General features: G+C 37.9%; 1 protein-coding gene and 1 long non-coding RNA gene across 2 annotated transcripts; one reads left to right on the top strand and one right to left on the bottom strand.

The window, feature by feature from the left end:
• Positions 1 to 4414: 4414 nt before the first annotated feature.
• On the bottom strand, positions 4415 to 10064 carry LOC104910801. Its single transcript, XR_793422.2, has 3 exons — positions 9060 to 10064; positions 7606 to 7800; positions 4415 to 6482 (listed from the first exon to the last, which is right to left on the bottom strand). It is a non-coding gene; the product is annotated as an uncharacterized LOC104910801 (long non-coding RNA).
• Positions 10065 to 10187: 123 nt separating this feature from the next.
• On the top strand, positions 10188 to 17407 carry CCKAR (cholecystokinin A receptor). The gene is made up of 5 exons (XM_003205880.4): positions 10188 to 10543; positions 11285 to 11536; positions 13340 to 13601; positions 14900 to 15027; positions 15617 to 17407. Exons 1-5 carry the CDS (start codon positions 10423 to 10425, stop codon positions 16141 to 16143), a joined length of 1290 nt encoding a protein of 429 aa, XP_003205928.1. The 5' UTR covers positions 10188 to 10422; the 3' UTR covers positions 16144 to 17407.
• Positions 17408 to 17619: the final 212 nt, after the last annotated feature.

Raw genomic sequence — 17619 nt, forward strand, 5'->3', positions numbered from 1 at the left:
GAGAAGAGGAGAGAAGAGGAGAGAAGAGGAGAGAAGAGGAGAGAAGAGAAGAGAAGAGAATGATGAAACAGTTCAGGAAAACTGTACAGATTTGCTATAGCTGAGCTTATCAATCGTGGACACGAGTAAGTAATAATATAGGAGTGTAATTGGAGGAATATATACTGTCAGAAGGACAACTGTGGTATAGTTACTAGACAGCTAAGGCAGAGAGAGTTTTACAGCCAGATTTTCCCTGATCCAGCTCCAGGAGTTTACACCCCTGAGCTGAATATTGCCATAGTCCATCTTCCTCAGATGCCTCCTTGTTCTCTCTAATTTTTATCTTTAATTGCTTTTGTTCTTCATTGGAAGAATCCCTGCAGCCACTGTTTAGCAATGGTCATATTTTCCAGCGCAGATGGGACAAAAGTTTATCCCCAGTTTGAATATAGACACAAGCTAGTAGCCCACATGGATAAAAATTTCTGGTCTTTGTCTGAAATTGCATTTGGGCTTGTACTCACAGAGATCTGCAGCAGGATATATTTCTGCTGGATAGTGTGTAGTTGTTTAAAATACAGCAGAAAAATTCCTTCTTGGGGTTTTTCAACACTCACATACAAAGTTTTTCATTTAAGTTAAATTAGATGTACAATAAAGGCAGCATTCTGAGGATTTAGATCAATGAGATGTCCTCCCCGCGTATGTATTGACATGTAGAGAAATGATAGAGAGGACACCAATTATTTAAGGAAGATACTTTCAAAACTTAGTTAATATTTTCGTGCAAGTATATCTGTAAAGATTTACAATGAGAATAGGCATGGCACAAAGACTTAGAATAGCCTACAAAGCAGATATGGTAAGCAATTTGGAGGAAAAAATGTATGTATTTACATATATACACACATCCCAAATATATTTATATAAATGTAGACATTTGATAATCTTGTGGTTACTTAGAAAAACAATTTACTTTGCCATTGTTGTACAGTAGTTTAAGGCTACCAAAACCCTAACACATCCATGACAAAAACTTGACCTATGGCTTGCTCCTACTTAAAACAGAAAATCAATATGTATTCAGAATTTTATATTATGATCTGTTTTTTTAGATTTGATTTTAATATTTCTCACATAATCTAATCTGAAATTTCCTGCAATCTCTAAATAATATCTTGTGAACAAGATTTTTCAGCATGAAATAAATACTTTTAGTATTTATTAAAATAAATTATGCTTTCCTCTTTCTTTTGCCAGAGCATTCTCATTTGACTTCTATGGACAACTTTCATGAGTAATTACTAAGAATTAGGTGAAATTTTGAGGAGGTCTCTCTTTACAAGGTATAAAATTGAAGTTGACTGTTCTGGCTTTCTTCACTGAACTGCAAACAAAATTTGAAAAGATAAGAACACTGTACAGTTATGGTTTGAGCAAATACATACACATCAGGTTTAAAGACAGAGTGAGTGTGAATAGAATCTGGGAGCGTGTTACTGGCATAATACTTGTAATATTTAAAAGAAGCTTTACTTGCTTCAAGCAACTTAAAGAAACAGAGGTTGTAAAATGAAACACTAATTGTAACTGAGCTTTTTTAATGGCTTCATTAGAAATACTTTTCCTTCCTAATTATTTTCATTTCCTCACATTACAAGGCTAAAAAATGAATGCTACAGAATAAAGGGGAAATACCGAGAAGAAATGAGGTATCCAAGAAACAATGCAGTAGCCACTGCATTTACTCTGTTTTGTTTGTGCAAAGAATGCTTATCATCAATGACAGTGATTACAGAAAGGATGAAACCAGTATGCATGAAATTGCATATGTAAGATAATGACTTCAGAGGCACAAACTATTAAAGTAATCATCCATATTAGCTACAAATTCTCAAATGTTTGTAAAAGCAAAATTGACAAAACATCAACTAAGCGTATCTTTTCCATATACAATGATAACATCCCAAAGATCCAACTTCCAATGTATTTGCCTTATTTGTAAGCCTCTGGATATCTGGCGAACGCCATAGCATCCAAACTAACTGTGGTTGGCCATAATAAAAAGTTAATGTAGAGAATTCTGAGCAGAATTTGTTCTCGAGGTTTTGCCTATTCCTTCTTTTGAGAGTTGAATGTTCTCCTTAGCAGCTTTAAACAGTTTTGTAATGTAAGCAAAGACCGAACAATTAAAATGAATTTAAAACTTACATGCTTTCTGTCACATTAACTCCCTGCACAATGTAATATTGTATAAACATAAGCAAATAGTCCAAACTAGCTAAAGCAATTGTTCCTTGGAGAGTGTTTTCTTAAGAATTACATAGAAAAAGCATGGCAAGATCAATAATTCTATTGCCCATATGTGGTGAAACTCTGGAAACTGCTATTTATTTTCAGTGTTTGAATAACATTTTGAAATGACATTCTATGGAAATACTATCAAATGCTACCAAGAAAGCTCAGTATAATAGTTGAAATAAATCCAAGTATTTGGCATCGCTATTCTGTTTCTCCAAAAACAAACAAACAAACAAACAAACAAAAAAACCTGACTGCAGTCCAAAATGCAAAGATAATTTGGCTAATTTGCAAATAAATATAAAAATTACACAAATTAAAACCAATAGCAGAACTTCAACTTCTGCAAGTTGTCTTCCCTTATGAAGGTCTCCCTGTACCTCCTCTTACTTGATTTAGTAATCTAAACTGCTAGCTAGCAGAGTTTCAGTGAAGCAATAAATAAATAAATAAATAAATAAATAGGGCCTGGAGATTATCACAATATAAAGAGCAAGAGTCAAACAACAGATTACTTAATTGTGTACAGCAAAATACATAGCCACAAGTCTGACTTAAAATAAAATCACACTTTCATCCTAGGAGTCCTGGAACTTGAGCAGCACAGTCCATTATCTCACAATCTCAGTACCTTTCCAATCCTTCCATGCAAAATCATGACAATGTTGAAAACAGCAAAATTCTGAACATCATATAATCTTTTGTTTTTATTCAATCGAAATTCTACTTGGATTCTTTCAAGGAGATTATTTTATTTCTTTTGGAGATTGCTGGTAGGAATTTATTGATGTTGTATCTATGTTGTAATCAGTACTAATAGTAAAAAGCCTTCTAAATGAGGCACGCATCCCCTAACATTTTTAGAAGGTCAACAAGGCCAAGTGCAAGGTGGTGTACTTGGGTTGGGACACAAACTCACAGCATCAGAATTGCAGGTGGTGGAAGGGACCTCAAGAGATCATCAAGTCCAATCCCCCTGCTAAAGCAGATGCCACAAAACAGATCTCATGGGTAGGTGTCCAGATGGATCTTGAATGTCTCCATAGGAGGAGATTGCACAACCTCTCTGTGCAACCTGTTCCAGTGTTCCATCACCCTTACCACAAAGAAGTTCTTTTGCACGTTGTATGGAACTTCCTATGTTCAGGTTTTCATAGAATCATAGAATCACCAAGGTTGGAAAAGAATCACCTACAAGATCATCCATTCCAACTGTCCAACCAATTGCCTGTCACCAATAGTTCTCTGTGAACCATGTCCCTCAACACAACCTCTAAACGTTCCTTGAATACCTCCAGGGTTGGTGATTCTTATCTCTAAGCACCACTGAGAAGAGCCTGGCCTCATCCATTTGCCTCCCACCTCCCTTTAGGTATTTATAAACACTAATCAGGTCTCTCCTCAGTCTTCTTTTCCCAAAGCTGAAAGACCTCTGTTACCCTGGGGCAATCCCAGGTATGAATACAGACTGGCAGAAAAACTTAGAGGAGCCCCGTGGAGAAGGACTTCTGGGGTCTGGTGGATGTCTTTAGTGGCTGGAAAGCTGCCTAGTGGCTGGAAAGCTGTCTGATAGTGTCTGGAAAGCTGCCTGATGGAAAGGGACCTTGATGTACAGTGGACAGTTGGCTGAATATGATCCAGCAGTGTTCCCAGCTGGCCAAGAAGGCCAGTGGCATCCTGGCTTGTATCAGCAGTGGTGTGGTGAGCAGGACTAGAGAAGTAATCCTGCCCCTGCACTAGGCATTGATGAGGCCTCACCTCGAGTACTGCGTTCATTTTTGGGGACCTCAGTACAGAAAGGACATTGAGGTGCTGGAGTAGGTCCAAAGAAAGGCAACAAGGCTTGTGAAGGACTTGGAAAATGTGCCCTACGAGGAGCAACTGTAGGACCTGGGGCTGTATAGTCAGGGGAAAAGGAGGCTGAGGGGAGACCTTATTGCTCTCTTCCAATATCTGAAAGGTGCTTACAGCGAGAGTGGGGTTGGTCTCTTCTCATTGGTGACAGGTGACAGGACGAGGGAAATGGCCTTAAGTTGTGTCAGGGTAGGTTTAGGTTGGATACTCGGAAAAACTTCTTTATAGAAAGGGTTTTAAGCACTGAAATAGGCTACCCAAGGAGAGATGGTGGAGTCACCATCCCTGGATGCGTTTAAAAACCGTTTGGATGTGGTGCTCAGGGACATGATTTAGAGGAGGGTTCTTAGGGTAGTATGCTTAGGTTGTGGTTGGACTCGATTATCTTTAAGGTCTTTTCCAACCTGAGCAATTCTATGATGTTATGATTCTATGAAAAGCTGGACATGAGCCCGTAGTGTGTGCTTGCAGCCCAGAAGGCCAACTGGATTGCATCAAGAGAGAGATGGCCAGCAAGGTGAAGGAGTTGATTGTCCCCCTCTGCTCTGCCCTTATGAGGCCCTATCTGGACTACTACATCCAGGCATGGTGCCCCCAGCACAAGAAAGACATAGAGCTGTTAAAGCGGATCCAGAGGAAGGACATGAAGAGCCTGAAGAGATTATTTTCTTTTATACACGCTTACACTGGCCCGTTGAGTGACCTGTGCCAAATCATTTCACATTCCTAGGCTTCATTTTTTTGTCTCTAAATTGAAAATCATAGAGACTGCAGTTAAAATAAATGACCTCTTTTGTACACTCCTGTAAGGTCTACTAACAAAAACTACTAGCAGTAGAACGATAGTGACTACTATGGGTCTTCACTGGAGAATTAAAAAGAAAAGACTACGGATCTTGATTGTTACACATAGGGTTTTTTTTCAGCAGCCTATTCTGCTTTTGAGATTTATTAAGGAGTGTAGTACTGACAAGAACAGTTATATCATTACCTTGTACGTGTCATGACGCATGTTTTTCACCCTTACATTGGTAAGTTTGGATGGTTAAATAAACTGGTCTTGATAGCAGTTATTCCAAAAACCTAAAGGGGCTCAAGATCAGATCACCTTGAAAAGAAAAAACTACCTGAATGTAATATACTTTAAATAAATGTAATAAAATAGATGTGTTCCTGAGAATTTCATGAATTTCACTTTCTCCAAAAGTGTGGCCTTATTCACATCTCCTTGTGGTTTATGAGAGTAATTCCACAGAATCAATGGCCTTATGCCAGCATAACTCTTCTGAGAACAGAACTAGACCGTGACTTTCCATATAGATTTCTTCTAACTCATTTATCTTATTTCATTTGCCAAGACAAATGAAAGACCTGGCAACAAACCCAAAACTGTTTGTAGGTATTATAGAAGATAGAGCTAAGCTTTTCCAAATTCATAATTTTACAAGTAGACTTTCTGTTTAGTATAAGAAAAGGTCCTTGGTAAATTAATGAAGAAAACAGATGCTTATCCTTCCAGAAAATCTGTGAGGAAAATATAAATTGATGCTGTTTGATTTTGGATAAGAAAAGTATGGTATGCATAGCAGGGAATGATAGAGCACACTACCTGTTTTGGCTACTAAACTAGTATGTTCATCATGTGACATAGCAGAAAAAAATATATAATTAAAATAATAATAATAAAGATCCTTTTGTTATCAGAGTAATCAGGCCTTCTCTACTTCAAATATTGGGAAAAACATTGTATACATTTCTCTAGACTACCTGCAGAGGTTCACTATGCTACTATGATAAATAAATTATTTCTTAGTTATCAAAGCCAATTTTATTAATAAATCAGTGTAGTTAATAAGGCAACCTACTCTAAGGAAGTTCTTGCCTAAAATTCCCAACATCCCAAATAATAGTATGATAGGACAACCATTTAAGTTTTGTTTCTCCTAAATAATAAAATGACATTTATGATTAGCAAGCATTTCATTGAAACTGTTTCCTTTTTTCTTTCTTAAAGCTTGTAGGGAGACAATGAAATGGTACTGATCAGCCAGAGAGAGAGTGATCTATCATCATGCAATTAGTCAAATGTATTAGAGAGAAATTATGTTAAAAAGGCAACTCAAAACTGTCCAAATACTGAGATTGTTGGCTGTACATTTGAGTAAATCTATGCAAAAAATGCCTAGAAAAACAAAAATATTTGATCTTAGTATGTCTTATGCAGAAATCAAATCCAAAAAGGGAGTTGAGTTCATTGCAAATTCTTACTCATTTAGTCTGGCAATTTAGCCAGCAGATTCTGAATCCAGCTCATTCCAGGACCAGATGGCATTCATCCAGAAGTTCTAAAGGAAATAGTAAAATTATTAAATATGACCTCTTGCAAACATAATGCCAATATTCAAACAGAATCACGGTGAAAACCTTTGAGATGAAGAGCCAGTTTATAAACCTGGCATCCACAGAAATAAATCTAGTGGGTACTGTAATAACACATACAAATCTCTGAATACCTGGTCTACACTACAGAGTTTTTAAATGGCAGTCCTAACTTTCATGAATGCTTCAGGCTTTGTGTTTTGTTTCTTTAATGTGGAACATTGTCTACATTTTGCTAAGGGCATAACCCATGTTACTGAGCTGCTGTATTACTTCTGGATTCATATCTTCATTGCTTCTCCAGCAGGAGTTTCCCAAGCCCTGGATAATTCAACATATGCAGCAATCAGTGTTTGCAAATAGTCTTGAAATACTAATCTAGGCTGAAGGATCAAAGCTGGCACAGATTTGGATGCCAGAAAGAACCAGGAGAATCATGGAAGTGGTATTTCAGTAGTAAAGAGACATCATAGACAAGTAGGAGGCCATTGTTTTGGAGTAAAACAGGGAACAACATAAAAAATAGATGTGAAAAGGAATTATGAATGGAGCCCCATAGGAAGCCTTGCCTCAGCCATTCATCACTTTTAGAAATGTACCACAAAATGGAAAAAAGGAGTGAGATGAAAGAGTTTTCTGCTGATGCTAGATTAGTCAAGGAGAGAAGAAGCAAAAGCTGACTATGAAGAGGTGCAGGAAGCTCTTTCTGATAAAGCAGGGAGAATAAAAATCACTGCAATGTAGAAAACAAACATAATTCTTCATGAATATTGTAGAGCTCTAAGCTAGTTATCACTATGCAGGATAGAGATTGCTGTAGTTACAATATTATTCTTCCATGTAAACATCAGTTCCATTCTCAGTAGTTATAAAAAAGGAAAATAGGATTACAGGAATTATCAGGAAAGGAACAGAGAAAGAAAAAAAGAAAAACACAAAAATTCAATATTCCATTATTAAAATCCTTGGTTTATCTTCATATGTTAGCATCTGTGAAAAACTGTACATGAACTAGAAAAGGTTTAGATCTGGGCCAGAGTGCTCAGGGAAGATATGAAACAGCTTATACACAAGGAGTGAATAACTAACCTCGTGTTCTTCAGACATGATAAAGTCATGACCGCTATGGAGAAGTTGGCTCAGAATGGTAATTCGCTGTAATGATGCACTAAGAGACAACTCACTCTGGTTCTTCCCTGTATTCTTCATAGATGACTCTTGGAAATCTAGTCCAGCAAATCTGGATGCCCAGTAGATGGTTAAGTTCTCAGTCTCAGTCTATATCTAACAAGATAAAGAAAACATCATCTTTCTATTTAATATACCACTGCCTCCTCAAGGCACAGGGAAAAAACAATGTATAACTCATCAGAACACCAGCAACTAACCCCAAAAGTACAGTGGTATAACCAGTATAAAAGCTGTAGATGAAAAATGAATTGAGAAAGAATCCAACTCCAAGCAGCAATACATCTGTAAAAAGTAATGAAGGAAATACTGCTAATACCAGTCAACACAAACGAAACTGAAAACACATCCAATCATTTCTCTAACACAGATCTAATAGAAGGTGCCAGGAAACCAGAAGGATCTTTTCCACATTAAAAATAAGCCCAGAACAACAATTTGACATCTTGCTTACAGAAAGACTCTAACTCCATTACAGGTTATTTAATTCAGTAAAGGAATTGCTAAACACAATTACCCAGCCTGTGGTTTGCAGCAGGTCAGAGTATTATAATAATTGAAAATAATTATAATAGCTTCTTTTGACATGCAAAGGTCTCAGACAGAAAAAATGAGAGAGCTCAAAATCGTTCTGACTGAATGCTGCTTTATGACTGCTCTAAAATTTAAAGACTTAAATGAAATGACTCAGATACAGATACTGAAAGCAAGGCACATCTTAGAAAGGCAGATATATGGTACGAAATTTGGTCTGAGTTTGTTTTGTTATTGATTTTCCTTCTATTGGAAGTAATTTTCAAAGGAAAGAGAAGTTGTTAACCAGAAGTTTCTGCAACTTAGACTAGAATTTCTGCATCTTGCTGTCCCTGAGGAGTGAGAAAGCAATCTAAATCCAGAAGTCCTTTCCAAAAAGTATCCAGGGCTTTTCCTGTGGATTACCACCAAATCAGCACCTGCCTTAGTTGCCACTCAGATGTTTGGGATATTGTAATATACTTTGAAATACCAGAACAATTCAAAATAAATCTGAACTGTTATTCAAAATAATCTGAACTATAATTCAAAAGTAAATCTGAAAAAAAAAACACCTGTGTTTAATTAAATAGGCAAATCTGTCATTTAAGAGGGTGGTTAGTTAATAGCACCCATCAATGTAGTCCTTAAAATATACAAAAAAAAATAAAGCTGAATTAGGCAGCTAAAAGAAAGCAAGATTTTTCAGAGAGTTCAGCACTTAAAGTTCAAGTTTAGTGGTCAATTATTGCAAAAATGGAGACAAAATTCAACTTTTATTTCTTCAATATAATTTTTTGAAATCAACAAGTAGAAAGATAAAAGTAGGATTAATTTCCTACCTGTGTGATATACCTTTGAGGCTGGAAATGAATTCTACTGGACTCAATGTTTCCTTCTGATGAGGCAGTTACATTTTGCACACCCTGTTTGCAAGTTTGATCCTGTTTTGTCTCAGATTAAAACAAAACAAAACAAACAAAAAGAAAAACAACAACAATACAAGAGTATGTAAAGGAAATTACTATAATAAAATTGCTACAGAAAAGATAATTTAGAAATCAATCTACTCTCCTGCATACCCCTCCGAGATATGGCACAGTAAGCCAAAGTTGGAGAGGGTGGAAAAGAAATCCAGGACTTTCAGTCATTATATCAACTTTAAGGGGTTAGGAACCTGCTATTAGGAACCTATTATCATCCTGTGTATTTAAAAAGAGATCTTAAATCCACTGTTATGCTGAAAGTTCAGGACACTGTGGAGCACCAGAAAGGATAGCGTTTACGTATTCACAAAGCAGAATTCACAAAGGAAAGAGCTTCTTTTAAACAGTCAAGGTTACATTTTGCACTAATGCGTAACTAATGTGCAGTATTTTATCAGCTCGAGTTTACAAGTCAAATAGAAGCCCTTGCACGGAAAATATGTCTAGGCTTCTGCTTATATTAGCCAACAGTTCTAATGGCATATGTCCATAGAGCTCAATCCAGGAACAGTGGCATTTGTGGCCTTACTGGGCTTTGGATCGGGGACATGAAAATCTTCAGTATAAAGTTAGTGCTTTGCTAAATGAGATAGATGTAACAGCTCTTGTTTTCCTGAGTCAATTACATACCCAGTCTTCAGTTTGTTCTGAAAAATGTGAAGAAAAAATCACTTTCATGTAAGGCGTGCAAAAACTTGGTGTTATTTTTCCTTTCTGTGCCTGTTTATTTAGTTCCTCTGGACATTTTAAGTGGTGTTGGTTGAGAGACAGATTTATCACTCTCATCATTCTCCGGTTGTGATTTATTGGCTGTGGCACAGCAACCTCCCTCTGAGAAATATTGCAGAGATGTGAGCAGAAGCAACCTTGCAAGGGGTTAACACTAATCTTTTTCTAGTCTGTTTATAATCCCAACAGTAGGCCAGTAACAGAAGAGGGTGGATCTAAAAAAGTACAGGAGGGGATGTGTGCATGTGTGCATATGTGTGAATGTATGTCTGCGTGCTTGCCCTGCTTTTCTAAACTGTCTTGTGTGGCATAAATCTTTTTCAGCCTGACCAGAGTGTTCCTGACGGATGGTTAAAGAGCTTACTTGCACCTCTGCCTCTCTCGTATTCCTCTTGAAGACTTCATTCAGAAGATATCTGTTTACTGAAAGAATGGGCAGATAGTTACAAACCAGCCTTCTTCGTAGCAGCTAACCTGTGGATCCTGAAGGATGGAAATTGTTGATGCTAGCTTCCTTGAGAACAGTACCAATATCACTGCTTTGCTGTGTGATATCCTCTTGGAAAATGAGACTTTTTACTGTGTGGATGATCCACCTTATTCTTCTAAAGGTAGGTATAGAAAATAGATTCTTTCAGGCAGTTTGAGTTCTAGCTGGAAGCGAGCACGGAGTGAAACAGCCAGACAGGGCTTTTTCTGTGGGGGAATGCAAAATCAACTACTTGCTGATAACTTAGGATGAGAAACAGACAGAAAAGATTTCAGTATGTACTGGCTTTCCAAGATAAACGTCCAGATGGAACAAAACTGGGTTAGAATGGAAAACTGACTGTAGGAATATTGGGTACAAAACATAAACATCTCTATGAAGGACATGGAGAAACACAATTTTGACTCTGAGAAAATCCATAGCACTGAAGTTATGTGGTCTGACACAATATGTAAAAGAGATTAAATATGAAATTATAACACTGTGAGATTGAAATAATCATCACCGTATTAAAATGTTTTTGGTTGCTGTATAATTTCATGCTTTCACAAGAAAGGAGGAATTTCTGTGGTGAATGAGCAGTGCACATAAAGCAGTTTGAACACAACATGCTTTTCAGAAGTTGTATTTGTCTTCAGAAGTGCACTGTATGTGTCCTATCTTAAAGTTATACAATTGAGGTAGATCAAAATACATTTAAGAATTTCAGAACTTCAACTGATTGGTATAAAGGCATAAACCTCAGCAAGGCTAAAACCAGGCAGGCTTTTGAAAGGGTTTACCTGCTGATTAAAGAATGAATCATATAATAGTCTATGATCTGTATAATTCATACCTGATTTCTCTCTGTGACTATTTTCAGATTTGCATCAGATAATCCGGATCCTGCTGTACTGTTTGATATTTCTGCTCAGTGTTTTGGGGAACATTCTGGTCATCACTGTGCTGATAAGAAACAAACAGATGAGAACAGTCACCAACACATTTCTGCTGTCCTTGGCAGTCAGTGACCTAATGCTCTGCCTCTTCTGCATGCCATTCACCCTTATTCCCAACCTGCTGAAAGATTTTATTTTTGGGAGCACTGTTTGCAAAACTGCCACTTACTTCATGGGTAAGTCTTGGAAGTTTACTCTTGTTTTGAATATTAACTAGTGGTATATGTCAGAAGGTCATTAAAGATCTGATTTTTTCTATCTGCCATTGAACAGTTACCAAAATCATCAAGAAACAACTCAGTAGGGCAGATATTTATAGATCTGGTTTCCAGCAAAACACAGAGATACTCAGTTAATTTCAACTGCACACAGAAGTGTTTTACTGTACCAAGTGAAGTGAGAAGCATTTTGTACAAATAAGCTTTAACAAGGAACCTGGCACATACAGTTGCTTATCTATCACTGACAGAACTATTAGCAGTGTCCAGATCATCCATAAGCAAGGACGGTCCGTATAGTCCTCACTACATAGATTTTTGTTAGCAGTGGTACTTGAAAGGACAAAAATAGTCAAAAGCAGAAGTAGGTACTATTTGCAGAACTGGGTTTTAGAGCAAGGGCTTTGTAAGAACAGATCAGGTTAGATCTGAAGTCAGCAGTAGACCACTACATGCAGGCTGTACAGATGCAGCTCTTACAGACTGACTTCAGGAAGTCACACCTCTGTATGCTGTGCTGTACCCCTTTTGTTTGTGGAGGCTGAGCCAGGAGTTTCAAAATGCCTGCACTGTGCCCCTTTAACTTACGCCCTTGAGAACTTTTATGTAATGTGAAAGTATGCACCTAAACAGGGAATGGGAAATCAACATCTTTTTGTAGATAAAACCAGTACAACTAAAGGCTGTGTTTAAACAGTTATAATGAATTACTGCCATAAACGTCATAAAAATTTACCTAAGCAATGTCATCTTTCTCTTATTTCACAATTTATAAGTTTATAAGAATCTAGTGAAATATTTCTGATTCTGCATGTTTCAGCTTTGAAGGTGTCTTATTATAAGAATCAGAACATGGATATTTCCCTTTAGCAATTTGGATTAAGAGGCTTCTATTGATAATAGGTGCTGACAACTATTCTATCACCTTTGCTCTCAGTCTTTAATTGTAAGATATAAGAAGACATATTCAATTACAGATGATTTGAGTAAAGCAAAACATTAACACATCAGTATTTTATGTTTTGACTGACATCAGAGCATTCATAAAAATTAAAATTCATACACTGAAAGAAAAAACTGTAAAACCAAGCAAAAATATCTATAATCCTGCAGTGGTAAACTGAGATGCTTCAGTGACAGAAATACAGACCGCTGCATTATATTTCATAACGTATGAGTAGGTGAAATTAAGGATACTTGAAGAATGAAGATTCAACTTCATTGTTTCAGTTCTCCTACTTTTTTAGTTCCATTAGCATCTTTTTTAAAAAAAATGGAAATATTTAATTCAGTTGAATGAGGAAATCAGATCACCAGTCTAGCAGGATAAGTAAAAAATTAAAGCAATAGAATAGGGACTGCAGCACTCTGTGTTAAAAGAGCATTAGCAAAATCCCACTATTTCAAATGCTGATTTGAAATGAAACACAATTACTCTGGTGCATAAACCACACAGTAGGAAAAAGAAGGGAAAGTGCCTTCCTTCTGTTTTTAGAATTTCATGGTTTGAATGAATGAATCTTTTCTCTTGGACTGGCACTAGAGCAATGAGCAGGAGTGTCGGCATGGAGACCTAGACCCAATTGCTATGCACTCTTCACTAACTTAATGAGCATGTTATTTACAAATAATTTTGCTTACGATCTAGCTTGCTGTATTTGTGTTCTCTCTATGTTTATGCAGAAAGTTAACAAGATTATTTGAAATAGCAGAAGCATTTTAAACACGAGAATAACCCTTTACTTTGTTTTCTATGTACAGGTATCTCTGTAAGTGTGTCTACGTTCAACCTGGTTGCCATCTCTTTGGAGCGGTACAGTGCCATTTGCAAACCTCTTCAGTCCAGGGTCTGGCAGACAAAATCCCATGCCTTGAAAGTGATTGCTGCTACCTGGTGTGTTTCCTTTACCATCATGTCACCATACCCAATTTACAGCAAGCTGGTCCCTTTCACCAAGTACAACAATAGCACAGCCAACATGTGTCGGCTCCTTTGGCCAAGTGATGTCATTCAGCAGTCTTGGTAAGATTTGTCTAACTCTAAGCAAATGCATAATTATCTGGCGGAAAACAGGATTTCATGGTAGCATTAAGTCTATTGAAAATTAAGCATTAACCATCAGGAAACATGTACACTTCTCTCAAGTTTATTTATAGAAAAAGAATTTTATTTTTAAGCTGCTTACATTTTGACTCTTATACAACTTCTGCCTTGTCATAGGAAGGACATCTAAAATGGCAATGATTCTCACACTGGTCTGCTAAGCCCCTACTATAAAGAAAGCATCTGACACTGATCAAGTCAGAATACTTCTGCTTTAACTCATTTAAGCATAAACTTCAATATTGTCAGAGAAATTTTCATTGATCTCAGAAAAAAACGTACACAAGCTCCCTCCTGTGTGTGCTACCTTGCCTGTTAATATTTGAGTCTGCATGTCCTCTGAAGCAGATAAGTAGAATTTTAAACCTTAGAGAGACTGCAAATGCCCTTCTTGAGAACTCAGCCTTTTTGGTAATTTGTAGAGAAGAGGGTAAGAGAAATGAGGGGAGCGATAGAGCTCCAGGTGGTACACCTCCAGACAGGATAAGTAAACAGTAGCACCATCAAGCAGCAATATTATTTTGACATTGTGTCCTTGCACAATGATCAAGTACTTAAACTGGTCCTGAGAAGATGTAAGATTTTAATTTGTTTTTTTTCCACTCCTGAAGGTCAGTTGGAAATAGGAATAAGATTAAAGTATGCACCACCCACATTAAAGCCATATCAGTGCTTTCAGTAGCCTCGGGAGTTTGTCAGAGTGAGTGCAGGTGAGGAGGAAGGATGCAGGTCAAACTTCTTTCCTCCAGGGCATCACTACAGGTTCTACGATTTGTTAACGATCTGGTACCTGAGTTCCAAGAAGCAGGAGAGATGTAAGCTCCTGAATCTTTAAGCAGAATGATTTCCCCATTTTTTAGTCACATTAGAGAAGCTGCCTCCAGTGCATTATGTAGGAGAACAAAACACTGATGTGCAAACAAAGAAAAGGCACTCACCTTAAAGAAAGGGCTTCCAGCCCCAGCGGCTCTGCACACAACCAGGGACGGGAACCCCAGTGGTGGCTGCACCATCCCTCCAATAGGTGCCACAGCCATGGGAAGGAAGTGCACACCAGCTACATCTCAGCCCAGTACTGGAAGCCAGTACCAGGGGCACTTCTGAGGATCAACAACAACTCCTGTCACTTCTGCAAGGCCAGAAACATATTAAAAAAAAAAACAAAACAATATGGTTTGCACTATTCCCCAGTCTCTGTCCATCTATTGATTCTTTAGGTACACCTTCCTGCTGCTCATACTCTTTCTTATACCTGGGATAATAATGATGGTTGCATATGGCCTCATTTCATTGGAGCTCTACAGAGGAATAAAATTTGATACCAGTCAGAGAAGATCTTCAAGAGGTAACAATGCATTTCAGTTATTTTTTAAGTTAGAGCTGAAGATGTGAGCAGTCATCTTGAGGCCACAATAAGCAAAATTTTCTATTTATAAAAATGGTGATTCTAACCTGTTTCAGCCAGGAGCATTTATTTGTTGATTGAGGTGATTCCATTATTCTCTTGCCAGTAATTCTTCACCTATGGTTTATTTGCAGTTGTTCTAGGTGGGATGCTTTGAATTTAAAATTGTTATAGAAAAGTCAGGATATTTTTCAGGCCGTGGATTAGGACCATTTCTGTCAGTAAAGTCCACAACAAAATTGTCAAATTAGAATAGCAGCACATTACTTTGAAAACTACCTTAGGCATACACTGGAGCAAACAATCTTCTGTTGCATCAGTTTGTGTGCAATTATGATGTGAAAATACTACGGTCCAGCAGACAGAGCTGCTGATAGATGAGTGGTGCAAAACTGGGGCAGTGCTTTCTCTGTCTTGTTCAGCTGTGAGTTATGTTATTCATTTAGACTTAGAACCAATTCTCTTTGCAATTTGAGACACTGCTCAGAGACCTTTTGCCAACTATTTAAGAATTCCTTTATGTGTACAGAAAGAAAAGGAAGTACCAGCATTGCCAAATATGAGGATGGAGATGGGTGCTACCTGCACAAAGCCAAAAGGAAAAGGAAAGTGCCATTGCAACAGCTCTCTGCTATGAGAAACAGCAAAATAGACAGGGTGAGAAGCAGCAGCTCTTCTGCCAACCTGATGGCCAAGAAACTTGTCATCCGCATGCTGATGGTGATAGTGGTTTTGTTTTTCATTTGCTGGACTCCCATTTTCAGCGTGAACGCCTGGCGCGCATTTGACACCGCCTCCGCAGACCTGCATCTCTCGGGAGCTCCCATCTCCTTTATCCACCTGCTGTCCTACACTTCTGCGTGTGTGAACCCTATCATATACTGCTTCATGAACAAGCGTTTCCGCATGGGTTTTCTAGCCACTTTCGCCTGCTGCACTAAGCAGAAGCCGCCTGTGATTAGAGGAGAGGTTGGTGATGAAGAGGAGGGGAAGACGACAAGGGCTTCGCTCTCCAAGTGCTCTTACACACACATGAACACGTCTGCACCCCCCTGAGCTGCATCAGAAGGGGCTACAAGTGGCCCACAGAAATTCAAGTGGACATCGTCTGGTCTTGGGAAGTGGCTGTGGCATTAGTTGATATGATTTAGTTCCCAGGTAATGAAACACTTCAGCTGACAGTAAACGCTGTGAGAATTTCATGGATGCTGTCTCTGTCTGAGCTTTATATCATTTTCCTTTCAAAAGTATAAAGGAGGAAGAGGGCTCTCTGAAGATAAGGGACTTTATAAAAAGCCTTAGAAGATGGTCTATTTGTCATAAACTCTCCTGTAAAAAAATTGATGTCCTTAACATCAACAGTTTAGCTCAGTATTCAGCTGCACATCTAAGCATCTCCGAAAATTTCCAAGCTGCCAATAGATTCTCCTCAAACACAAATACATGTATTTCAGTCTTCAGTTCAGTATCTCTGCCTTACAATCAAAATCATTTGGTTACATTTGAAGTATTTTTTTCACATTATTTTAGCTGAGCTAAGACGTGTCGAGATCATGCTGGTGCCATAGTCAAGTACAAGCATTTTGGGGTGGGGAGAATGGGCTTGTCTGTGTGAAAATAATGCTTTTAAGTAAAATTATTTTTTCCTAAATAAAATGAAAATAAATATTGATGACTTTAAATGTGGATGGAAAGCATTCTTCACCTGGCAAGAACCTATGATAAATTACCGTCATTTAAATGTATCTTTGTTTTAAATAAAAAACAGAGAACAAGCACAGAGAAGCAGCTTTCTTCCCTGCAGCTGTGAGCACCCACGCAGATGTGAGCAGATGTGGGCAGAAGTGAACTGAGCCTCGAAGGCTCACGTGGAAATTGCCACCCTGGGGAGCACAGGGATAAGACTGAAGGCCTGGAACGATGCCCACAGTAGAAATACACTGCACAAATGCATTCTCAGTCGCTCCTGGTTTGGTACTGCACAGAGCAAAATAAAAGCCACGAGACACAGGAGAGCAGAAACAGCACAAAAAATGAGCACAGACTGAAAGATTTCATTACAGAGTGTGGGGATTTTCTTAACTTTGGAATCATTTTTCCAATCGCACATACTTATAAACAGACTCAACGCGGGAAAATCTTTTAATGCCATAATTATTGCCGTTCTACCAAGCAAGGAATTCAGTCTCTTCACTGTGCAGCATATGGGTGAGGCTGGGTGCTCGGTGGAGCCAGGCAGGAGAAGTCAGATAATCTATTCTGTTCTGTGAAAATATCCCATTGGAGATGCTTCCCTCTCCTAGCTGAGTCAATATCATTTAAAAAATTTCTTATTAGACAGAGATTAAATTTGAGTACTGCGTGGAATAAAGATGTGGATATTAAATATAACCACTCTCAAGGTTTTAATCAGAAAAATCTGATCTCTTTACAGAATGATTTTAAATTGGAAATAGGGTTTGAGTTTCAAGCACCCAGAGCCATGTTCTGCACTCAGTTATTGCCCACGGTGCCTTCCCCATATAACTTAGT

The sequence above is a fragment of the Meleagris gallopavo genome, chromosome 4, assembly GCF_000146605.3.
Source record: "Meleagris gallopavo isolate NT-WF06-2002-E0010 breed Aviagen turkey brand Nicholas breeding stock chromosome 4, Turkey_5.1, whole genome shotgun sequence".
In the NCBI taxonomy this organism is placed as follows: domain Eukaryota; kingdom Metazoa; phylum Chordata; class Aves; order Galliformes; family Phasianidae; genus Meleagris; species Meleagris gallopavo.

Coding starts and splice junctions, on each gene's coding strand:
- CCKAR (XM_003205880.4), top strand. CDS start 10,423: ATGGAAATTGTTGATGCTAGCTTCCTTGAGAACAGTACCAATATCACT. Junction 13,602..14,899: donor GATGTCATTCAGCAGTCTTG/GTAAGATTTGTC, acceptor TTGATTCTTTAG/GTACACCTTCCTGCTGCTCA. Junction 15,028..15,616: donor TCAGAGAAGATCTTCAAGAG/GTAACAATGCAT, acceptor TTATGTGTACAG/AAAGAAAAGGAAGTACCAGC.